Genomic DNA, 19,913 nt, shown 5'->3' on the forward strand with positions numbered 1-19,913 from the left:
TCCATCAAACAAACAAGAATATCTTAGTCAGTGTGATGCGTGCTATCGTCCGCCACAAGATGGTGCCGCCACCCCATGAGTGAGATTTTCCACTGCTGTCCAAGGCACTGCGCACTTGTGACATTAAAAAAAAAAAAATGAAGTCACTATCATGTTTACTCTCAAGTATGAGTAAGGGGGTGGGAAAATGGTTGGTGGGGTGGAGATGTGGCAGTGGTTTTCAAAAGCTGAAGGAATAAGCAGGCAGCCTTTAGAGTGAAATTGTGGGGACCCTTCTTGCATGCAGAGGGATATTTCGCTCTGATGATCATGGCACTAATGTCTAGCAATCTGAGCAAGTTTATTTACCATGTTTGAAAACTATTCTAGCCCAGTCAAAAAACAAACAAACATAGGGATTTCCAATTGAACAAATTGGTCTATTTAATGCAGTTGCACCCACCTGGACACATTTGGATCCAACTGTACCCATGGTCTCTCGATTTTACTCGTTGGAACCACTATGAAAAAAAATATGGAGCTTAATCTTGATACTACATAGATATACTGCTTGAATATCCGTTCGAGAAGCTTACTGATGTCCGTAAACCTTATATAACAACCCACCATTTGCCACTTCACTGTGAGAGGTACATGTCAGGTGCTATATATGTAAGCAAAATTTGGTTGACCAAGTGATGCCAATGCAAGAGAAATTGGTAAGCTTTCAAGGCAAATTTCTAACCTCACAAAATGCTAAGTTCTTCTCTCCATTGATCGCACCAATATAGTTCTTATTTTTTTTTCATTTGAAGACTCTCATTAGAATTATGCTATTATTCTGAACTGTTGTTTCATGGGATTACTGAGCCAATGACTTCCAATTTGGTCCAATGAAGACCATTTGGCATACCAAGTCCATGCAGTGAAGTCCAGTTGGAATGAAATGAAACTGTCTTACTACCAATTTGAGTGGCAGTGATCTCCAATTAGAACCAATCAGACCTTTCATTAATCATGTTCAATTGGAGCCTACTGGACTTGAAATGATGTCAAATCGGAATTATTTGGGTTCCATTGAAAAGCCCAATTAAACTCTATGGCTTTTTATTTATTTAGTAGGAAAGGTTGCACTGGTGGGCTACGAGGGCCGCCTTAGCGGTAAACTCTGTATTGATTTTAGATTAACTACGCACAAAGCAGTGCTCCATCGTCACACGTTCAGCTTCTCTAGCACATTAGAGTGCATGCTTCACGTTAAAGCTCTAAAATTTGAGCAAGTGAAGAACTTCTTAAAATTATTATTGTTGTGGGCCCCGAAGATGGTAGATGAATAAGTGGACAGCTACAATCAGCGGTTCACCATTAAATATTGCAGACGAAAGGCAGGTGAGAAATGATACGTCGATATTTCACTCGGGTGACCGCTGCTGCACGCCCGCGAATATGTGCAAATCTGTACAGCCTGCTGTGTTCAAAATGCCACACATCGGGCGGGTGGCCTTGCCGCTCATCTGGGGAGACCTCCTTCCTCTTCTCTCCTTTTATTCCTCTCACCCCTCCCCTGTGCAGTGCTGTTGAGGTGACCTTGTAGTGAGAGAGTTACCGCACTGCACTTTTCATTTTCCTTGCTTTAAATGTCGCATACTATACTAACGCCTCACCCTGTTTATATTATATATGACACAATGCGTATTCTCATGCGCGCATTTGTAGGTTTGTACCCCCAGGTGCAACGATTCCCCACACTAATTGCATGCGGGATAAGATGCAATTAGATGTATGCTGCCCAGCCTTCTTGAAACTGTGTGTTCTTATAGTGCCATAGCTTGGGGCCGTATAACGTAAAACTATTCCAATATGTTTTTATTCCAATCTCCTGACGTCAAATTTGCGTAACCAGCGCAAGCATCGGGTGGTCACCCGCAAGGTTGTCTGAATAGACCAATCAAATGCTCTCCTCGTTCATAGGAGGTCACTTTTGTTTGCTTGAAAAACGAATAACATTGCCTGCACTGAGCGGCTTGTCTTATCTAATTGGCTGACAGGAGGCGAGGAGCACGCTTAAGTGGAGAGGGATTCGATGGGGCCGAGCCACTGCACTGTATATCGATAACCGTATGAAGAGGGTGGTGCCGGCGTCTGCAATTGGTCCGCTTTCTTTTACTTAGCTTGCGCTGGCTCATAGACAATCACGGCAGCATGCGATGGAAGCTTATGAATGAGGCTAAAACGGAACCTGAGCAAAGAAGAATTGGCAGAACGAGGTCGTAAACTTGCCAAAAGTTCTCGAAAAGATTACACAGCTGCGCAAAAAGCTTTATTACACGCAAATAAACCCATGCTCCCGGCAGGGGCAAGTAGGCAGTAAAGGAGCGATCGGCGGCAGCCATCTTTTATTCCTTTCAAACGGGGCAGCCTGCGAAGAAAATTCGGTTTTGTTTGGCATATTAATGCATCTTTAATGCATACGCGTCACTTTGACATGGTAAGGTATTGCGGTTTTGTGACGTTGTGTGAGAGGCAGGTGAAGTGGGTGCAGCCCGAAAGCTTTTGACCAATAGCCGAGGGCTAATGGCAAAAAGGCATCGAATCAGAAATAACTATTTTTGTTTTGTGCAGTCAAATTATGCATAATCACTGTGTACACGTCAAATCAGATGGCGAGCTATTGCGGTTTTCGTGACGTCGCGTGACAGACAGTTGAAGTAGGGGTGGTCCAAAAAAGTTTTTGACCAATCGTGGTGGGCTGATTGCAGATTTGAAATAGAAAAAGTTTGAAATAGTTTTACGTTATAGCGCCCTTGGAGTACGCACATACTATATGTAGTCCCATGTCACATTTTCGTAAATTCTGTCGGACATTATCATACTAATTCTTACACACACATAAACACACTAAGAATTTGAAGTCTTTGGAAGATGATAAGCTAGTTTACTTCTTTTAGAGTGATAGCTCTACTACTCCATGCAGCTACAAACCCCGAAAACGCCAGGTACCGTAAATCTGACCTTCAAGCTCAGCCAAGGTCAAACTGGGACTTAGCCTCGCCACTATCGCGGCGGCTACTGCGTACGCCGCGTGGGCGCCCTTATCTTGAACGCGGTCTGCGATGTGTACAAAGTGCGTCGACTACTGGCAGCTTTGAATGCGCTGCGTTTTCGACCTTAGTTCGCGTACTTGAACCGAGACGCAGCATGAAGGTCAATTCGCTCGCCGCTGCTGCCGCGCCGAGCAGCGTCTGTGGCCTTTCCCAAAGCAGGCAAAACCGTGCTATCGCTCGACAAACTTGGTTTAACTGCGTTCAACCACGACATTTTTTTTCTTCTTTTTTCCCCGTGTTTTCCCGTGATTTGCCATAGTTGAAGAAGAAGAGAGCGACGCACGCACGTTCGTTCGAGCTTTCTGTTCTCGCGCGTTGCAGTAAGCGGTTCATGTGCTTACAAGTCGACGGAGAGAAAACGGGCATGAAACAGGAGATGGTAACAAATTTAGTTATCACATAGTGTTACAAACTTTTGCTTTCCTGTCCAACGCAGTTGTAATGCAGTGAAGCTTGATTGGCAGAACAAAATTTGGTTGATAATTTTCTGAAAAACTCATCCGAAAAGTTAGATCTGACTTGTCGGTTTTAGTTTAAAATGTAAGCATTTGAATGGGGCCAGAGCCGTGCGAGTGGGAAGCGGGTTAATAGAATTTGTTATGTTTATTTGTTTTTGCTTTCGTATTTGTCGGCTGAAGTCCCTGAACGGTACACGGGAATGTCCACCTAACCAATTTGGAAACTAAATTCTGGGACACCTAGGGCGCCGTTAATGCTGTTTCGAAAGCTGGCATGGGGTCGCTGGAACGCCGGCCTTTTGAAAAACTTGAAAAACGTGAGAGTGGAAACACCTGGTGGGACTCGTATGGCTCATGGTTTACGACATATTTAGTTAACATGTAAAAAAAAAAAACTGTGACTACACTTGCTGCATATACCAAAGAACAACGAATTGCGGCATGTGGTCGTAAACGAAAATACATATTGAAAGAAATTAAAACGTTATGATCACACAAAAGCAAGCAGTTGGTCGAACCGTCGAGGTGCTCCGTGCACTCTTCACTTCCGCGACCGACAAGAAAACCGGATCTGGGTCATTGTAGTTCTCCTTACAAGCCATATTTCGCTTCGCCCTCTCGGTAACTCCATGGGGACTGACGTGAAGAAAATGGCCTTTTCAAGCCGTGACAATTAGCGGGAAATGAGAAGTTAAGCCTAGTTTTCTCATTCCCGCGGCCAACGAGCCGGCGACCCCAGCGCCACGCTTGACCCGACCTGCCTGATTGCGTTCAGGCCCGTCCGAGCCGAGCGCTGAGCCGCGGCTACCGCGGGTCCGCGGTTGTCAAGCTTTGAATAAGTGTGTGAATTATGTTCCTGTTAGCGAACGAGTTCCTGTTCACTGTGAGGATCCCTGAATACTAGCGGGGCACAGCTTTTCGTTTGCGTAGGACTTTCTTGAGGTTAAGGTTGTTTTGTCTTTGTCCAACCACTGCCGGAATTGACAACGTGCGAGGTTTCGCGGGTGAAGTTTGTCTTGTCACGCCGGGCTAGTAAGTGTTGTGTGGTGCTGTCGCCGCTGCTGTGATATAGGTCTGTCGGCGTCAAGTGCAATTCAACGGAGTCTGAGCTGACACGTAGTGACCTACCTACCTATCTGTGAGTTCGTGAATGCGATCTACTTTCCGGGGTACTTCGCATCATGTCTGATTCAATCGTTGCTAACGGCACCGGCTCACCGAGCTTGTTGAATACACTTAGACAGTTTAGGTTCCAAAAGAAATGTGCGCAGCAAAGCCCCGGCTTGGAACCGTGTTCGTCGTCGAGCGACCAGTGCCAGAACGAGCGACATGGTGTTCATGGTTCTCCCGAGAGAAACGAAGGTTAGTCTGTCGACCTAAGACTCGCCCAATATCGAAAACTGTGTTAGCATCTAAGAGCTATTTGATGTTGTGATGCGCAGATGATATTGTCGTCCCCGAGACTCCAGAATCAGCATTGAAGCGGTCTGGTCTGGATAAAAGGTGAGCGATGTTATACTTCTGTCCGAGTCAACCGTCTGTTATTTCTCTCGCGACTCATTCATTCTTTGATGCGTTGAGGTGTGCTAACGTGATAGCGAATCCCGTCATTACAACGTGTTAACTATAACGCCCCTGAATCGAGCAATAATGCTGCCACTTAACGCGGATGTCTTTTGCAGTAGTCATTACTAGAGAGCGACGCTGTTTACTGCCTTCTTACCATCATTTCATCATTTTTTAAGGCATTGCACTGTATTTAGTAATGTTTTCCAATTTCCCCGCATGCATTCGCTGGGACATGCCAGTTTTATTTCTGCTTTACATGCTGAACGATACGATGGAGAATCTGAACAGAACTTCATGTCATGGTGTTGTAGGTGTGAGTCTAAAACCTCGGATTTTTCATAAAATCAGCTGCTTACAGTCAGTCAGGTTGTAAAAATTGTTACGCTTATTGTTTTTGTGCATTTGACATAGAGCTTGATTTTGCGCCCAATCTTTTTTTTTTCTTTTTCATGCTGTCAACAGTGCTGAAGAGTCTCCTGATATAGCAGCAAGCAGCTCAACTGCTGACTTAGAAGAAAGTCCAGCAGTAACAAATGGAGTTAAACGAAAGCGTGTCCTCTCAAGCAGCTCTGAAGATGATGCAGGGAACAGCAGCTCAGGGCAACATGGTTCTCATGCCAAAAAGAAAACTAACCGGATAGAGGATGACAGCAGTGGTGAGAAGGACTCGGAGGATGAGTGCACAAGGTACATGACTGATAGGGAGAAAAGTCTCAGGAAGCTCATCGAAGAGTTCAGTGGAGCCGACATTATGGTGGGTAACTGCATGTTGCATTTGCTTGCTTACAGCTGGAAAAGATATGCTTGACTTACTATTTCAAACTTACAAAATACATATGGATTGACAGAGCACTAAATAAATGAAATTGAATAAAACGTGGTTAAATAAAGAACTTTTACTTATACCCACAGATAATTGTGCACACCACCTTACGCTGACAAGCATTTGTGCAATGAATCCGGTTAAACAAGTCTGTATTACCAATTCAAGTTCAGTCATTTGTGCCATTTAATCACCATGCATCGCAGCCTGATTATTAAACGCTAGCATATGTCGACCCTGCATGCCTTGTGAACATCCTTCAACCAGCCGTGTTTAGCCACATTGTACCAATGTTACAGGGCCACATTAGATCGCAATTATCAACTGCTATGTGATAGCACCATCTGACACCTGCATAACTCTGCTCTCAAAAGCCAAAGTTTGCGTGAACTGAAATTCGTGATTGACTTGTTTAAATCGAGCAGTTTAAAAGCCATCAGAAAGATCACATGCCAATAAAATATTTTTATCTCTGATTGAATTAGTTGCAATTTTGAATTATTCAGGTTTTCATTTACTGGTCTGTCATGTTAATATTACTTGTTCATTGCTGAGGCAGCCACATAGTTCTACAAGGTATTTATTTTTGACAATGCATTGTAGTAGTTAAGTTTCTTAGAAGACATTGCTAATCAAGATTTGAGAGGGCCATTATCCTTGCCTTGATAGTCAAGAAGATAAAACAAAAGATCAAGTTTTCTGTTTATCTTATGGGCTACATTTTATTTATGCCAGTTCACATATTGTTGAGCTGTTATAGGAGAATACTTGATATTTCCAGTATCATAAAAGGTCAGGGTTGCTGGTGGCAATGCTACATATCCTAGAACACAGTGAAAAAAATATATATATATTTACGTTTTTCTGAGTGGCCAACACAACTTCAGCCAAACTTTTAAAAAATATGCAAATCCCACATAGCTGGACAGAACCAAGGTAATGTTTGCCATTGCTTGGAGATAACATTAATTATTTTTTCATTCCAACTAATTGCATAATTAGTCTTGATTAATCAACTTTTCAAATATTATAATTAGATGAAAAGTGTCAGTGCGACAATTATAGAGCAACATGAAAAACTCCCAATACAGCTTTCTGTTGCTCAATACGTTCTACATGAAAGTGTTTCTACGAGTGTGAAGCCTGCGAATACATGCAAAATTGCCACATGACAGGCCGCTTGAAGCACTTTGCTGGCTTCTTTCACGCTTGGAAAAAACACTTTTATGCAGCACATGTTGAGTAATAGAAAGCTCTGTCAGGAGTTTTTCATGTTCCTCTACAATTTACTCTTTGACACATTTAATCTATAATATATGAGAAGTTCATTATTTAAGAATGATTATGCAATTAGGCAGAATGAATAAAATAATCTGAGTATCTCCACGCGATGAAAAACAACATTACCTTGGTTTTGTGCAGCTACGTGTCATTTGCATAGTTTTAAAGTTTGGCTTAAGTTATGTGGGACGCACTGTTTACAGGAGTTCAGCAGTTGCATTAGAAGACAGTCCTTGGTAGACTCTCTTCTTTCCTTTCTTCTATCTGCCACGATAGCATGTACATTTGCCTGCTGCTTTTACTTCTTAGCCTGGCTCTAAAAGGAAGAAATATGTAACACAAAGGTTTCTTTGGACAAAAATTTGCATGCGTGACAGAAAAACCAAGTTATTTGACTTTATTTGTGCTCTCTTTGTCATTAAGCAGCATTTAAATAGTACTTTTCAGCGTTTGGGCTTTGTCCTTCCGAGTTTTACATTGCAGCATGCAGCACACAGCAAATTTCTATTACCTCTTTAAGAAAGGATGTTGTTATAGCTGACCTTATATGTTATATATGCTGACCACATGTTGTAATGTGTTATGGCTGATTTTATAGCTCTGTTGCACTCATTCGGAATTGCCCTTTAGTTTGTCAGAATGGGTGTCATCTTGCGCAGCACAAATTTCTCTGTAATCCAGGACCTCCAAGATGCTCTGGTGGCATCTAAATGGAACGTCGTTCAAGCTCGTCTCTACTTGGTGAGAAACCCACCAAACCGCAAGGCCTGCAGCCCACATCGCAATGCGCGGTATAAAACAGTTTCCTCATCTAGCAGCAAAGGCGTGGACTTTGATGGTGGAGAGGAGAGGGAGGTTACACCAAAGGTATGTCTCCTAAGCCCTAGTGGTGTGCAGAATTCTCAGATCTTAGAGAATTCTCTCTAAGATCTGGTTGGAATTAAGTTGCAGCTTATTGGCACATTTAGGTAACAAATTGCAGCCCAATCACTCAACCTATTGCCTTTACCCACATTCCCTGAGACTGCTGCACATTATCTGTACTAGCTCTTTCTTTCCTGCATGTTTTGTGCTTTAAAAGCCTAATATACTTTAAAGCACCATCTGATATTCTTTTGTAGCATGTTAGCAAAATGATGTATGATGCTTTAAAGGAAATGTTTATTTTACGGGAGATAACCAAGGGCAAACGTCTGTTCTTGAAATCAAGGCACATCACCCATGACATCAGTGTAACCCCACAGATTTACTACAGTCGCCGACCGTTTATTCGGACCTCACGGGGACTGCGGAAATGTCCGAATAAACAGGTGTCCGAAAAAGCAGATTAAGAAAAAAAAAATGAAAGCCTTTATTTCCACGCACTTATTCGGGCTCGGCAGTAGGCTTGAAGAAATCGTGAATGCGCCGTTGCACGCTGTTCCGTTTACGCGCAATCAGATAAGTCTGAATCTCGGAGAGGGTCGTACGGTCACTATAGGTGGCTGAAAGCACAGTCACCGCTTGTACACGCTCCGCATGCGACGGCAGCGTAGGACATGGTGCGTCAACTTCCGACTCGGTCATCGTCCGGCGGTGCAGCAGAAACCTGACGAATGAACTCGCCGTCGTCGAGTTCTGCGCATGTCAGTACAGCAGTGTCAGCACCTGTGAAACTGTCAATGAGACGGTGTCCGGAATCGCAATGCAACCACTGCGCAAGTCTCGGCTGAACATTTTCCGCGTCGGTAGGGAGCACATCGGAAGGCGAGGCGACAAATCTTAGGCCTCCCGGCACCCGCTTGCCGGCATTCCCGAGCGCAGTCTGCGCGGGCACTGTCGGCGCCATTAGAGACTTGACGCGATGTTTCCGTATGCCGCGTTGGTTCACCGAAACCTCGACACAGCAAATTAAGCAAACGCCACCGTGCCGACACCAGTCACACAAACGAAAAAACGCGGCCTGCTCGCAGCGTCATGCGCGAAGAAACATATCAGCTGCTGGATTGTCTCGACATGGCTTACTAAGCTGAAACCGGAACTGCTGCAGAGCCACTCTATCGAACTAGGCAGAAACGATGATGATGAGCGGGGATTTCCAGTAGCGCCACTTAGTGGTGCAGCAAGGAAGCTCCGTTCAAAACAAAAATGGCGTTCAGCAAGTCGAAACATGCACCGGTCAGAGTCGGTGCGTGGTGCTCTCGACCGAGTTGAAGATCACCACCGATGCAGCAGGAACGCTCGCGGCGTCTCTGAGCCGTAGTGCTCGAGCTAAGCCTCAGCTAGGTCAGGATCGGCGCCCAGGGACAGCCGACCTTGTCCAACACCGCGAAAACCCGTTGACCACGATCATGGATGTGGAAGCTACCAACGGCGACGATCAAGCAACAGAAGGATATCCAGAAGACCCGGCGGATGGATCATGGCTCACTGCTCGCGGCCGGCGGAGACGCCGCGCCGACGCTAAGTCTGACCCAGCAGCCTGCCGCCAAGAGACGCAGCATTCCAACCAAACCGTACCACGACGACCCCAGAGGCCCCCACCTCTGCCCATTGACCATTTTAAAGTCATCCTGCGCCCGAGAAACGGTCTCACATTCGGTGAGTGGCCTCGCCACACTCTGACTCGCGCCGTCGGCATCGAGGCGCGCCTCAAGGAACAAGAGGTCGACGAACTTCACTTACGTGTTCAACGTGCCCAAAACATCGCCCTCATCAGCACGCCAAGTGAAAGAATAGCGATCAGCCTTTACAAGATGACATCGCTTGCACTTGGCCCGCATCGCTACCCCATCTCAACATACATCGCCTCCGCCGATAATTCCTGCAAAGGAGTCATCACGGGTCCCGACACAGGGACTACATCAACCGAACTTTTAGACCACCTGTTGGCACCTGGGGTGGAAATCCTCCATGCTCGCATGATGGGGCGAACAACCACGGCCATCGTAACATTTGCTGGCCTCAAGGTACCGCGCTACGTTAGGTATTATGGGGCCGAGTACCGATGCTACATACACACCCCGAGGGCCCAGGTGTGCAGCGTATGCCTCACAGTGGGCCACCGTGCGGACATGTGCCCCACGCCAAGCATCAAGCGCTGCACGACATGTGGGACTGAAAACCCATCCACCACCGAACCTCACCAGTGCCAGCCCCGGTGCCTGACGTGCGAAGGGGATCATCCGACAACCGATCCCAGCTGTCCGGGCCGGGCACGAAAGCCACCCAACAAGCGACGAGTGCGCCACGAACTCGAGAAACAAAAACGGCAACAGTATCGTCCTCTGGCCCAATCTAGAGAGCGACGAAGCCGATCGCGGTCCCGATCCCGGTCACGATCTCGGAGCCGAGGCCCCTGCGAGGGTTCTAAGAACCGCGAGCGGGTACCGCCATCATCCTCATCACCACCGTCGTCACCGCCACCCTCGTCACCACCACCGGCCAAGAAGAAGCCGCCACCACTACCGCAACAGCTACCATTAGCAGCGCCCGAAGGGCCAGCCGGACCTAAAGGGGTAAGTTGGGCGGAGAGCCCGCCACCTTCACTGCGCAAATCTCCCTCACACTCATCCGAACCTCAGTCCCTACTACAAACCCAATCCCAATCCCAGGCGCCTCGCGCGAAGATCCCTTCCCAGTCCACAACTGCATTGTGCCGCGACCTCCAGCAGGAGCTTTGACGAGAATTGCACCGAGCTGTACAGGAGATGCGAGAAAGCATTCTCACGGAGGTTAAGGAAATGATCCGAGCCGCCTTTGTAGACTTCCAAACCAACGTGCTGAAACCAATGCTACATGAAATTACTAACGAACTTAAGCAGAGTGTGAGAGAGCTCACGGCACAACCCCTTCCCCCTAAATCATCATCCTCCTCATCCTCACTAGTCGCACGCGCTACACCAACTTCAGCGCCGTCACTAGCGACAAGTGAGCGCGCTCACCCGTACGTTCACCCAGCCCAGCTACAGAATGATGGCTCCTGCAATGCAAATGCAAAATAGAACGGCGGGACGGACGATGTGGCAATGGAATTGCAGGGGGTACCGATCTAAACGGGGCTCGTTGCAACAGTACGTTGCCGCATCGTCAGAACCGCCAGACATCATACTTCTCCAAGAGCAGGGCGCCACCCTTGTAACTCTCAGTGGCTACGAGGCCATTAGGGGCTCGGACGTGGTGAAAGTGTGCGCGCTTGTGTCCATGAAACTCACCTATACCCATACTACTCTCACGTCAGATATCCCTCATCAAATCATTGAGGTTGTCCCCGCGGACACGAGACAAAATAGCCTGTACATCTTAAATGTACACAGTGCACCTCGGGCCCGATGGGACAATTTTCAGTATCTGCTCTTGGAACTCATCAAGTTGGGCCCGGTGTCCGTAGTGTGCGGTGACTTCAATGCCGCACACGTGGCCTGGGGCTATCGCAGTAACACACAAAAAGGCACCCGGCTTTGGGCCCTCACACATAATCGCCGATTCACCCTCATAACAGATCATACCCAGCCTAGTCGCCAGGGAAATAGCGTCGAGAGAGACACTTGCCCGGATCTCACTTTCACGAGGGGGGTCCAGGGCGAGTGGCTGAACACTGGCGAGACGCTGGGTAGTGATCACGACATTTCTATCATCCGCATCAATCACACAAGTTACAAACGCCCTGAAAAGAAAATTTGCATTACAAATAGGACCAAAATTCGCGAAATCCGTAAGGATCGAGCCACAGGAGATGAAAGCCCCAAAAATTATGCCAGTTGGCTCAGTGATTTACGCAATGATCTAAACAAAAAGACTAGCCGCATAACCACGACGACAGAGACCCCCGAGGTTGACCCGCATCTCCTACATCTGTGGGACGCGCGCCGAGGTCTCACGAAGCGATGGAAGCGGCAAAAGTTCAATCGAAAATTGCGCTACAGAATATCTCAAATTACGCGAGCAGCCCAGGAATACGCAGACCAGCTAACCAGTGCTAACTGGCAAACGTTTTGTGGTAAGCTAAGTGGTACGCTGGGCACCGCGAGAACCTGGGCAATCCTTCGGTCGCTAATAAATCCGAGAAACACGAAATCCCATAAAAACCGACAGCTTCAAATTTTCCTTCACCAGTACGGAGGAGACGGAGACCAGCTCCTGAAGGACCTTGAATAAAGGTATCTCTCCCGTGGCTCTAAGCCAAGCTATTCGGACTATCCTTATAGAGAAGAAAGTGACCCGCTAGGCACTGACATAACTGCCCAAGAAATCAAAGCCGCACTCGCAGACATTCATAGGAACACCGCACCCGGAGAGGACGGGATACGTTATACTCTACTGCGAAATCTCCCGGATGAAGACCTGGAAACGCTCTGTGCTATGTAAAATCAGCACTGGCACGCCGGCACTCTTCCTCTAGAATGGCGACGTGCCGAGATTGCTTTCATGCTCAAGCCCGGAAAACCTCTGTCGATCCAAAATTTACGGCCAATTTCCCTGACATCGTGCATTGGAAAGCTGCTTCAGTATGTAAAAAAATGGCTCCAGCCTTTCTTGGAGATGCAAGATTTCTTCTCCCACACGCAGTTTGGATTTCGCCCCCATTTGTCCGCTCACGATGTTCTTCTTCAGATAAAAGAGGAACTCGTTGACCCCCCCATCAGGGCTCAGACGAGAGCTCTTTTGGCGCTTGATGTAAAAGGAGCTTTCGATAATGTTTCCCATGGTCTGATCCTTCAGAACCTGGCCCACTCCCACTGTGGCTCCCGTATGTACAATTACGTGCGAGCCTTTCTCAAGGATCGTGTAGCCACAGTGGGAATGGGCCCACATCGGTCAACAGACATTAAAGTTACCGGAGCGGGGACACCTCAGGGTTCGGTGCTCTCGCCGATGCTATTCAACATAGCTATGGCGAGACTACCCCAGTTACTGGAGAAGGTTGAGGGGCTATACCACTCGATATATGCTGACGATATCCACCGCCTACAGACGGCGGTGGATATAGTGCAGGCGTACCTCGCGACTGGAGACCTCGAATGTGCCCCAAATAAATCAGAACTATTACTAATCCGACCCCGAAGCAGCTATGAAACGTCAATTCCAGTGATTGAAGTGAAAATACAAGGCATACCAATTCCCACTGCACAAAGGATCCGAATCCTTGGTTATCACCTACAATCCAATGCCAAAGCTCACTTCACGGTAGATCTCCTTGGTCGACAGTTCGAGCAAATCGTCGGTATGATGAGGCGTGTTAGTAACCGCCGCTCAGGACTCGAGGAAGCGGATATGCTGCGGTTGGTCAAGGCATGCATTATCAGCCGGCTAACCTATCACCTCCCATACCACAACCTGACGCTCTCTCAGACCAACCGCATAAACATAATTATTAGAAGAACCGTTAAACAAGCACTCGGAATTCCTGTATATGCTTCCATGGAACGACTGCTTGCTCTCGGGGTACACAATACCATCGAGGAACACATCGAAGCACACAGAATGGCACAACTCGAGCGATTGAGACTGACCCCTACAGGCAGGCATTTGCTCTCACGGCTGGGCTATGCACAGCATTCACCCTCTATGCGAGGGCATGTCCCAGTCCCATCAAACATCCAAACCTTACTCACCATAGCGCCCATACCGCGCAATATGCATCCAGAGCATCATAATGGTCGCCGGGATGCACGTGTTAGATACCTTCGGAAACTCCTCAACGCCCAGCCGGAGGGCACCGTCTATTATACCGACGCTGCCCACTATGCTCTTGCGACCAGAAACAAAGAAAGACAAGTGTCGGTGGTGGCGGACGATCAGGGTAATATCGTCACCTCGTGTAGCGTCCAAACCGAGGCTACGCTTACAGGGGAGACGTTGGCCATAGCACTCGCCTTCAACCACATCATTGGTCACATGAAAAGATCACCAAAACACGACCACATCATCATTACAGATTCACAAGACGCATGTCGAGCATACCTCAGGGGTCATATCCCTCAGGAAGCCAATCGCGCTCTCACCGGCACATGTAAGCTCCCCGCCATTCCAGATCCCTCAATACCACGCATCAGGCTGATTTGGACACCTGCTCATGCCTCACTGTCGGGCAGTGACCACGCTCATGCGGCTGCCTGAGAGCTAACCTGCCGGGCACCTGGCAGTGAGGCGAGCAACCCATATCAAGCCTCCCAGAATTTGCCCAACACATACCGGGACACTCTAGACTTTTACAGACTAGGGTGCTTGCAATATCACCCTCCTCCCAAATCCTTCTCCCGGAATGACGCCGTATCCCTGAGACGGCTTCAAACCAACTCATATCCAAACTTCCTCCTTCTCAACAAGCTCTCCCCAACCTTATATCCCACCACCTGCCCAGGCTGCGGTGCACCACCAATGACGTTCCACGTCACGTTTGAGTGCCAAAAACCCCCTAAGGATATCTCTCTTCTACAATCCCCCCAACCAACATATGCGCAGTGGGAGGCGATCCTCCATCACTGGTCTGGCTGGCCCTGATACGACGAGCACGAGCGGTAGCGACAGCCATTGGGGCGCTGGACTGAGGGCCCCAACCACATAAATCCTTTCACTTTATAATAAAGTTTCTTCCCTCTCTCTCTCGACCGAGTTGGCTCAAGGAGTGTCCGAAAAATCAGACGAGGGGTTGCAAGGTGTCCGAACTTTCAGCAGTTATACATTATGGTCTATGGGGAGAATGGCGGTGCCGCGAAGCTGACCGAATAATCGGGCATGTCCGAATTTTTGGAGTCCGGAAAATCGGTCGGCGACTGTATACATGAAAAGTTGTTTCTAAAAGGTTGATGTCAAGTGCTACGTAATCTTTTATCGATGAACACTTAACTAGCAATAGAACGTTGCTGGAGTCGACCTTGCAAGAAGCTGGTGGGGGAACTTCAGTTGTCGCCATCTGTACTTTGTCTCTGTGCTCCACCGGGTTTACCAAACCTATCATACGAAGATTGACTTTTCCAACATTCCATAAGTGAAATATATACCTATCTAGTTTAACATTTTGATTCTAAGCAGTGTCTATTTGACCTCGCACATTGATGTTCTTGTTCCTTGCCACATTCGCAGGTCAAGCTGCAGACATATGTTGCTACAAGAACCGAGTCAGCAGTGAAGAGCTCGAGCGCTACAATAACTGAGTCACCTGTAATGAGCTCAAGTGTTGCAAAAACTGAGTCACCTGTGAAGAGCTCAAGTGCTGGTCTTTCCAAATTTAAAGCCTTCAACGACCTCAAGTCACGAGGCTCCTACAAGAAGGTGGCGCAGCGTCCAGCAAAAGCACTAAAGATTGATGATGCCAGTGATGAAGAAGAATATTGTAATGAGGACATCTATGGCTCAGCCGATGACAGTGAGAACAGCGGTGAAGAGTCAAATGACACACCTGCGAAGATAGAAACCAAGCGTGCTATCACAGAGTTCTTTGACAATGCCTCTTTTAATGAACTACTTGCGATCCCTGGCTGCAGCCGGAAGAAGGTAGAAGCTGTTCTGGAGAACAGACCATATGAAACATGGAAGAATCTGGTGAGTTATATTACTCTCAGTGATAAAGTTTTGTCTAGAAAGACGATGTTTAGCACACTGTTTTCATTGCTTCGGTCATATTATGTTTTAGTACTTGAAGTAGCATAGTAAGCATACGTTCCATACTCCTTTTCGTAAATCCTAGTGCAAATAGAAAATAAATGCTGCCATGATTTGCTGCTTTAGTGTTTTCTGGTATGCCATTGTGAAGTTGCGCATGCTTGGAGAGTAGTACCATTTGCATCCCTGCATGGAAAGAAAAAATGCTGTACATTATGCGCCATTGTCTAAGCGTTGCTACATTTAACTATTTTCTTGTATTGCAGCATTTCGTTCTCTATACTCCGTTTTATACAAGTAGTTGATTTTGTTTGAATTTAAGACCTGTACTCAAGAACAATGCACATTTGTTTGCGTGCTTGTAGCAGATGGGCTGCCTGAGAACATTCTTCGACATTCTAATTGGCTATATGTGCATGTGTGTGACCAGAGGAGGTACTGTGTAAGTTTCCACCTAGTGGAAGGGCGGGTACATTTTGTCTGCTGCTTAAGTGCTGATTGGCTGGGGACACCTGTCTCCTTCTGACACATACCTAAGCCGAGCCAACCAGAACTTCAACAGCAGACGAAATGGACATGTCCACTAGATGGACGCTTACAGAATACACCCCCAGTAGTGATTCCGATAGCACTGCATAGTATAGTCACAGTGCTATAATGCTTAGGTTGTACAGCATCATTGGCAGAGCACATGATTGTGACATTGTAGTCGTGCTCTGAAGGTCAGCTACAGATTTTGCAAAGTCAGCTCTGATTGACTCTTGATTTTTCTTATATTTGTTTGAGGTGCGGAGATACTACAAAAGTTATCCGGTGTTTGTGTTAAGCCAGTAATAATAATATAATTTGAAAATTTTATCATCTGCTTATTCCTTGAGACATAGCGAGTTGTTCTCGTAGGAAACATTCAACTAACAAATTAGGAAGTTTGGGCGAGTGAGCTGAGTTTGTCCAAAATGATTAAAGACAGTACAAAACAAAGGACACAAGAGTGACAACGCAGATGTGTCCTCTCAGTCAATTGTCCTTTATTTGCTTCATGCTGTTTGATTTTGATGTTAACCTATCAACTCGCCAGCTTGCTGCCATTTTGATTATAAAGGCAGCATTTCACAATTCATTGCTACCTTGTTTGGGAGCACATTGTTAAACTAGCGGCATTTGCCAATGCAAACTTTCACTCTCTTTGTCCAGGTGTATAAGTTTGAAACCTGCAAAAACTTGACGCCCACTATGCTGAACAGTTCCAAGAATTTGCTTCACACACGTGGTGTGGTCAATCGCCTGATGGCCCGCTGCCAGAGCATCTCAGACCAGATGCAGGAAATTGTGTCACGCCTTGTGAGGGGTGAGAGTGAAGACTTTGACGAGTACATCAAGACCCAACCATCCCTGCTCAACCAAAGGTTGCCCATTCATATTTATTTATCTTGTTTTCTTTTTTCATCCTCTTTTTTTTTTTTCTGGCAATTTGTAGAGTCATCTCGTACACCAGACAGTTTTGCATGAGTGGTTGTCAAGGAATGGCTGACGCATATGCTCATCCTGAAGGAACTGCATAACAAAAATTATGAGCTGTGTGACTGAATGATATTTGCTATGCTTAGACCAAGCTGTTGTGTTTGGGATTACGTCCTTTCATACCATAATAGTTTGGTTTAGGATGGAGATTCATTCCACGAATGGAGCTGCCAGTGTGCATCTTATCTACGGCTCATTAAGTACAGTTATATCTTGATTTAGCGAAGTCGATGGGACCAAAGAATTACTTTATCAAATCAAGAGCCTCAGTAAATTGCAAACACTTGTGGGAATAATACAAAATAATAAAGAGCTAAAAAAATATGTGTTCACCACCGTATGAACTTTTCATAGACAGTAAGAGCATGAAGTGCATCTTGTGTTTCTGTATGAAGTGGGAAACATCAATAGGTCAATGGGGTCTATCACCTAAACTGAAGCTCAACGAAATAATATTAAATGCATAAGCATTTCTAATCCTACCCAACAAGAAAACCCATCTGTCCATCTCTTGCATAAGACAAATCGCTATAAAGAAATTAAAGTATAAAAAAATTAATTTGGAAGGGAAACAGCAGTGGGGAGTTCCAAACGTACGACCCCACATTTATAAGCTGAGTGTCTTTCCCACTGGGATAAACACTCATGCTTGCAGAAGGTATATTGAATATATCTGAATCATATGAATGTGTTGTTCCAGCGGTACAAAACAAATGTCAAACAACAGTTTCTGTGAAAGCTTTGTGGAAAAATTTAGTGATGGTGGAATAAAACCAATCTCTAGGACTTGGCATGTTGTAGACATAAGGAAAATTTCGACTTAGCAAAAACTTCATGCCAAACATTCCACATCCCCTATGCATTTTGGTGATCGTAGGATGCGCCTTCCATTGGGACATTCTTTTACCGACTGAAATGCCACCGATCTCTGAGGGATCATGCATTTTACGTCGTGCAACATTGACAGATAAGCATTCAGCCAGTTGATAAGTATGATAAGGAATGATGAGGGGTATGTGGGTCTCATCATGGTTAATAATGGTTCAACATAGATGGATAAGGTGCTGAAGAGTGATAAGGGCTTATAATTATTGAAGCTATTCAGATAAGGGTTTATAAGGATCAGATGATTGCGATGAGGTTGAGAACTGATAAGGGCTGATAAGGGTCATATTTTGTCCAATAAGGTTGGTGACAACTTATAAGGGTTGATAAGTGTTTTACTGGTCAGATCAAGTTTGATAAGATTGATAATTACACTGGGCTGCATGATGATGACCAAATGGCACAATGCTTATAGTGCTACTTCGGTGTTTCCTTAAATATATTAGGATATTGTTTTCTTCAAATGATATTGACAGTCCTGTCAACGGTAGGGTGGCTCAGTTTACTTAGAAACTCATTGACAAATTTGAATAACCAATAAACGAGGTACCGAAACTGTAATGGGTAGCCGCTTTGTGTGACGTCATGATCAGTCGATCTCGTCAGACCCTACGCCACCATATTATAAACATGCAGAATCAGTGCTAAACGTGCAGTACACATGGTGCTAATGCCAAAAAGGCGAAGCTAACAATGTCTTTCGAAGACATGGGGAAGTTTTTCAGCTCTTTTGAACAAGACAGTTGTTCACAATATAAGTGTGGAATTGTTTTAATGTCATTCATGACGACGTGGATGATGGCCCTTCCGTATTCGACATGGCTAGTGTGTTGAGTGTCATGAGGGCGTTTGCAGGAAGGTGGGGCTTCATGGAAAAACTGACTCGCGGAATTTCTGAGTTTGAGGATGCCGTCATTGCTGTAAGGCCGCCACAGTGGCAAGTGAGAATCAAATTTTTGTGCAGCCTGCTTACAAATAAAACTTAGCTGCATGTTTGTTTGAGTGAAAATTAACGTCTCTTTGGCCAGAAAGTCTATATCTGCTTGTCTGCCATTGTCGGTTAATTCATACATTTCTTAGTGTGTACCTCATCCACGTTTCTCGCTAACTATGTATTAACGAGGTTTTACTGTAGACAGTGCACTTCCTCTGCAAACTTGTCTTTGCACAAAGCATGGAGTATAAATTCACAAACCACCATCAAATCCACCTGCAGATGAATGAAGCAGCTGGCCAGGCCTGTGCCATTTCGCCAGATGGCTGACTGGATGTTTACAAGCGAGAGCTGCTTTCTCCGCTGTCCCAGCCCTATCTTGTAATCTTGCATTCTGGTTGACTTGCAACAAGTGCCTTTTTCTCCGTTGACAAGAATTAGTCTGGGACTGATTGGTGCGACAGGGGCTTTTTCACCAGATCTATCTGTCACCAACATAGATTTCTTCGCTGATCTAAATAAGTGACTGGAAATCCCGCAGCCTTTAGATCCTTTGCTAGAATACTGCTAACACTTGACCCCTCGTCCGTCTTCATTATGTCTGGTTCTTTTCTGCCAACCGATGAATGATTAATTACCATATCGGCACTAAACTAATGCACACCTTTCTTAAAAAAAAGAACAGTTGGTCCGAAAACTGCCTGTGCATTACATTTGGATACAAAGCCAAAACTGCATTCGTGATGTTGGCAACTGCCTACTGTCATAGCAGTCAG

General features: G+C 46.0%; 1 protein-coding gene across 3 annotated transcripts in view; it reads left to right on the forward strand.

Annotated features, from left to right (window-relative positions):
• Window positions 1-3,423: 3,423 nt before the first annotated feature.
• Window positions 3,424-19,913, forward strand: part of Etl1 (SWI/SNF-related, matrix-associated actin-dependent regulator of chromatin, subfamily a, containing DEAD/H box 1) — a 50,306-nt gene continuing 33,816 nt past the window's right edge. Inside the window, exons 1-7 of one of the 3 annotated variants that reach the window (XM_070538946.1) lie at window positions 3,424-3,462; window positions 4,813-4,903; window positions 4,984-5,044; window positions 5,573-5,864; window positions 7,896-8,081; window positions 15,279-15,737; window positions 16,992-17,203. In XM_070538946.1, coding sequence (XP_070395047.1) covers window positions 3,448-3,462; window positions 4,813-4,903; window positions 4,984-5,044; window positions 5,573-5,864; window positions 7,896-8,081; window positions 15,279-15,737; window positions 16,992-17,203 — 1,316 coding nt within the window. In that variant the 5' untranslated portion in view covers window positions 3,424-3,447. Of the gene's footprint in view, window positions 3,463-4,076; window positions 4,904-4,983; window positions 5,045-5,572; window positions 5,865-7,895; window positions 8,082-9,349; window positions 10,712-15,278; window positions 15,738-16,991; window positions 17,204-19,913 lie in introns of those variants that run through there. The other 2 variants (XM_070538945.1, XM_070538944.1) reach the window with 2 other exon arrangements.

This window comes from Dermacentor albipictus, chromosome 5, assembly GCF_038994185.2.
Source record: "Dermacentor albipictus isolate Rhodes 1998 colony chromosome 5, USDA_Dalb.pri_finalv2, whole genome shotgun sequence".
Classification (NCBI taxonomy): Eukaryota; Metazoa; Arthropoda; class Arachnida; order Ixodida; family Ixodidae; genus Dermacentor; species Dermacentor albipictus.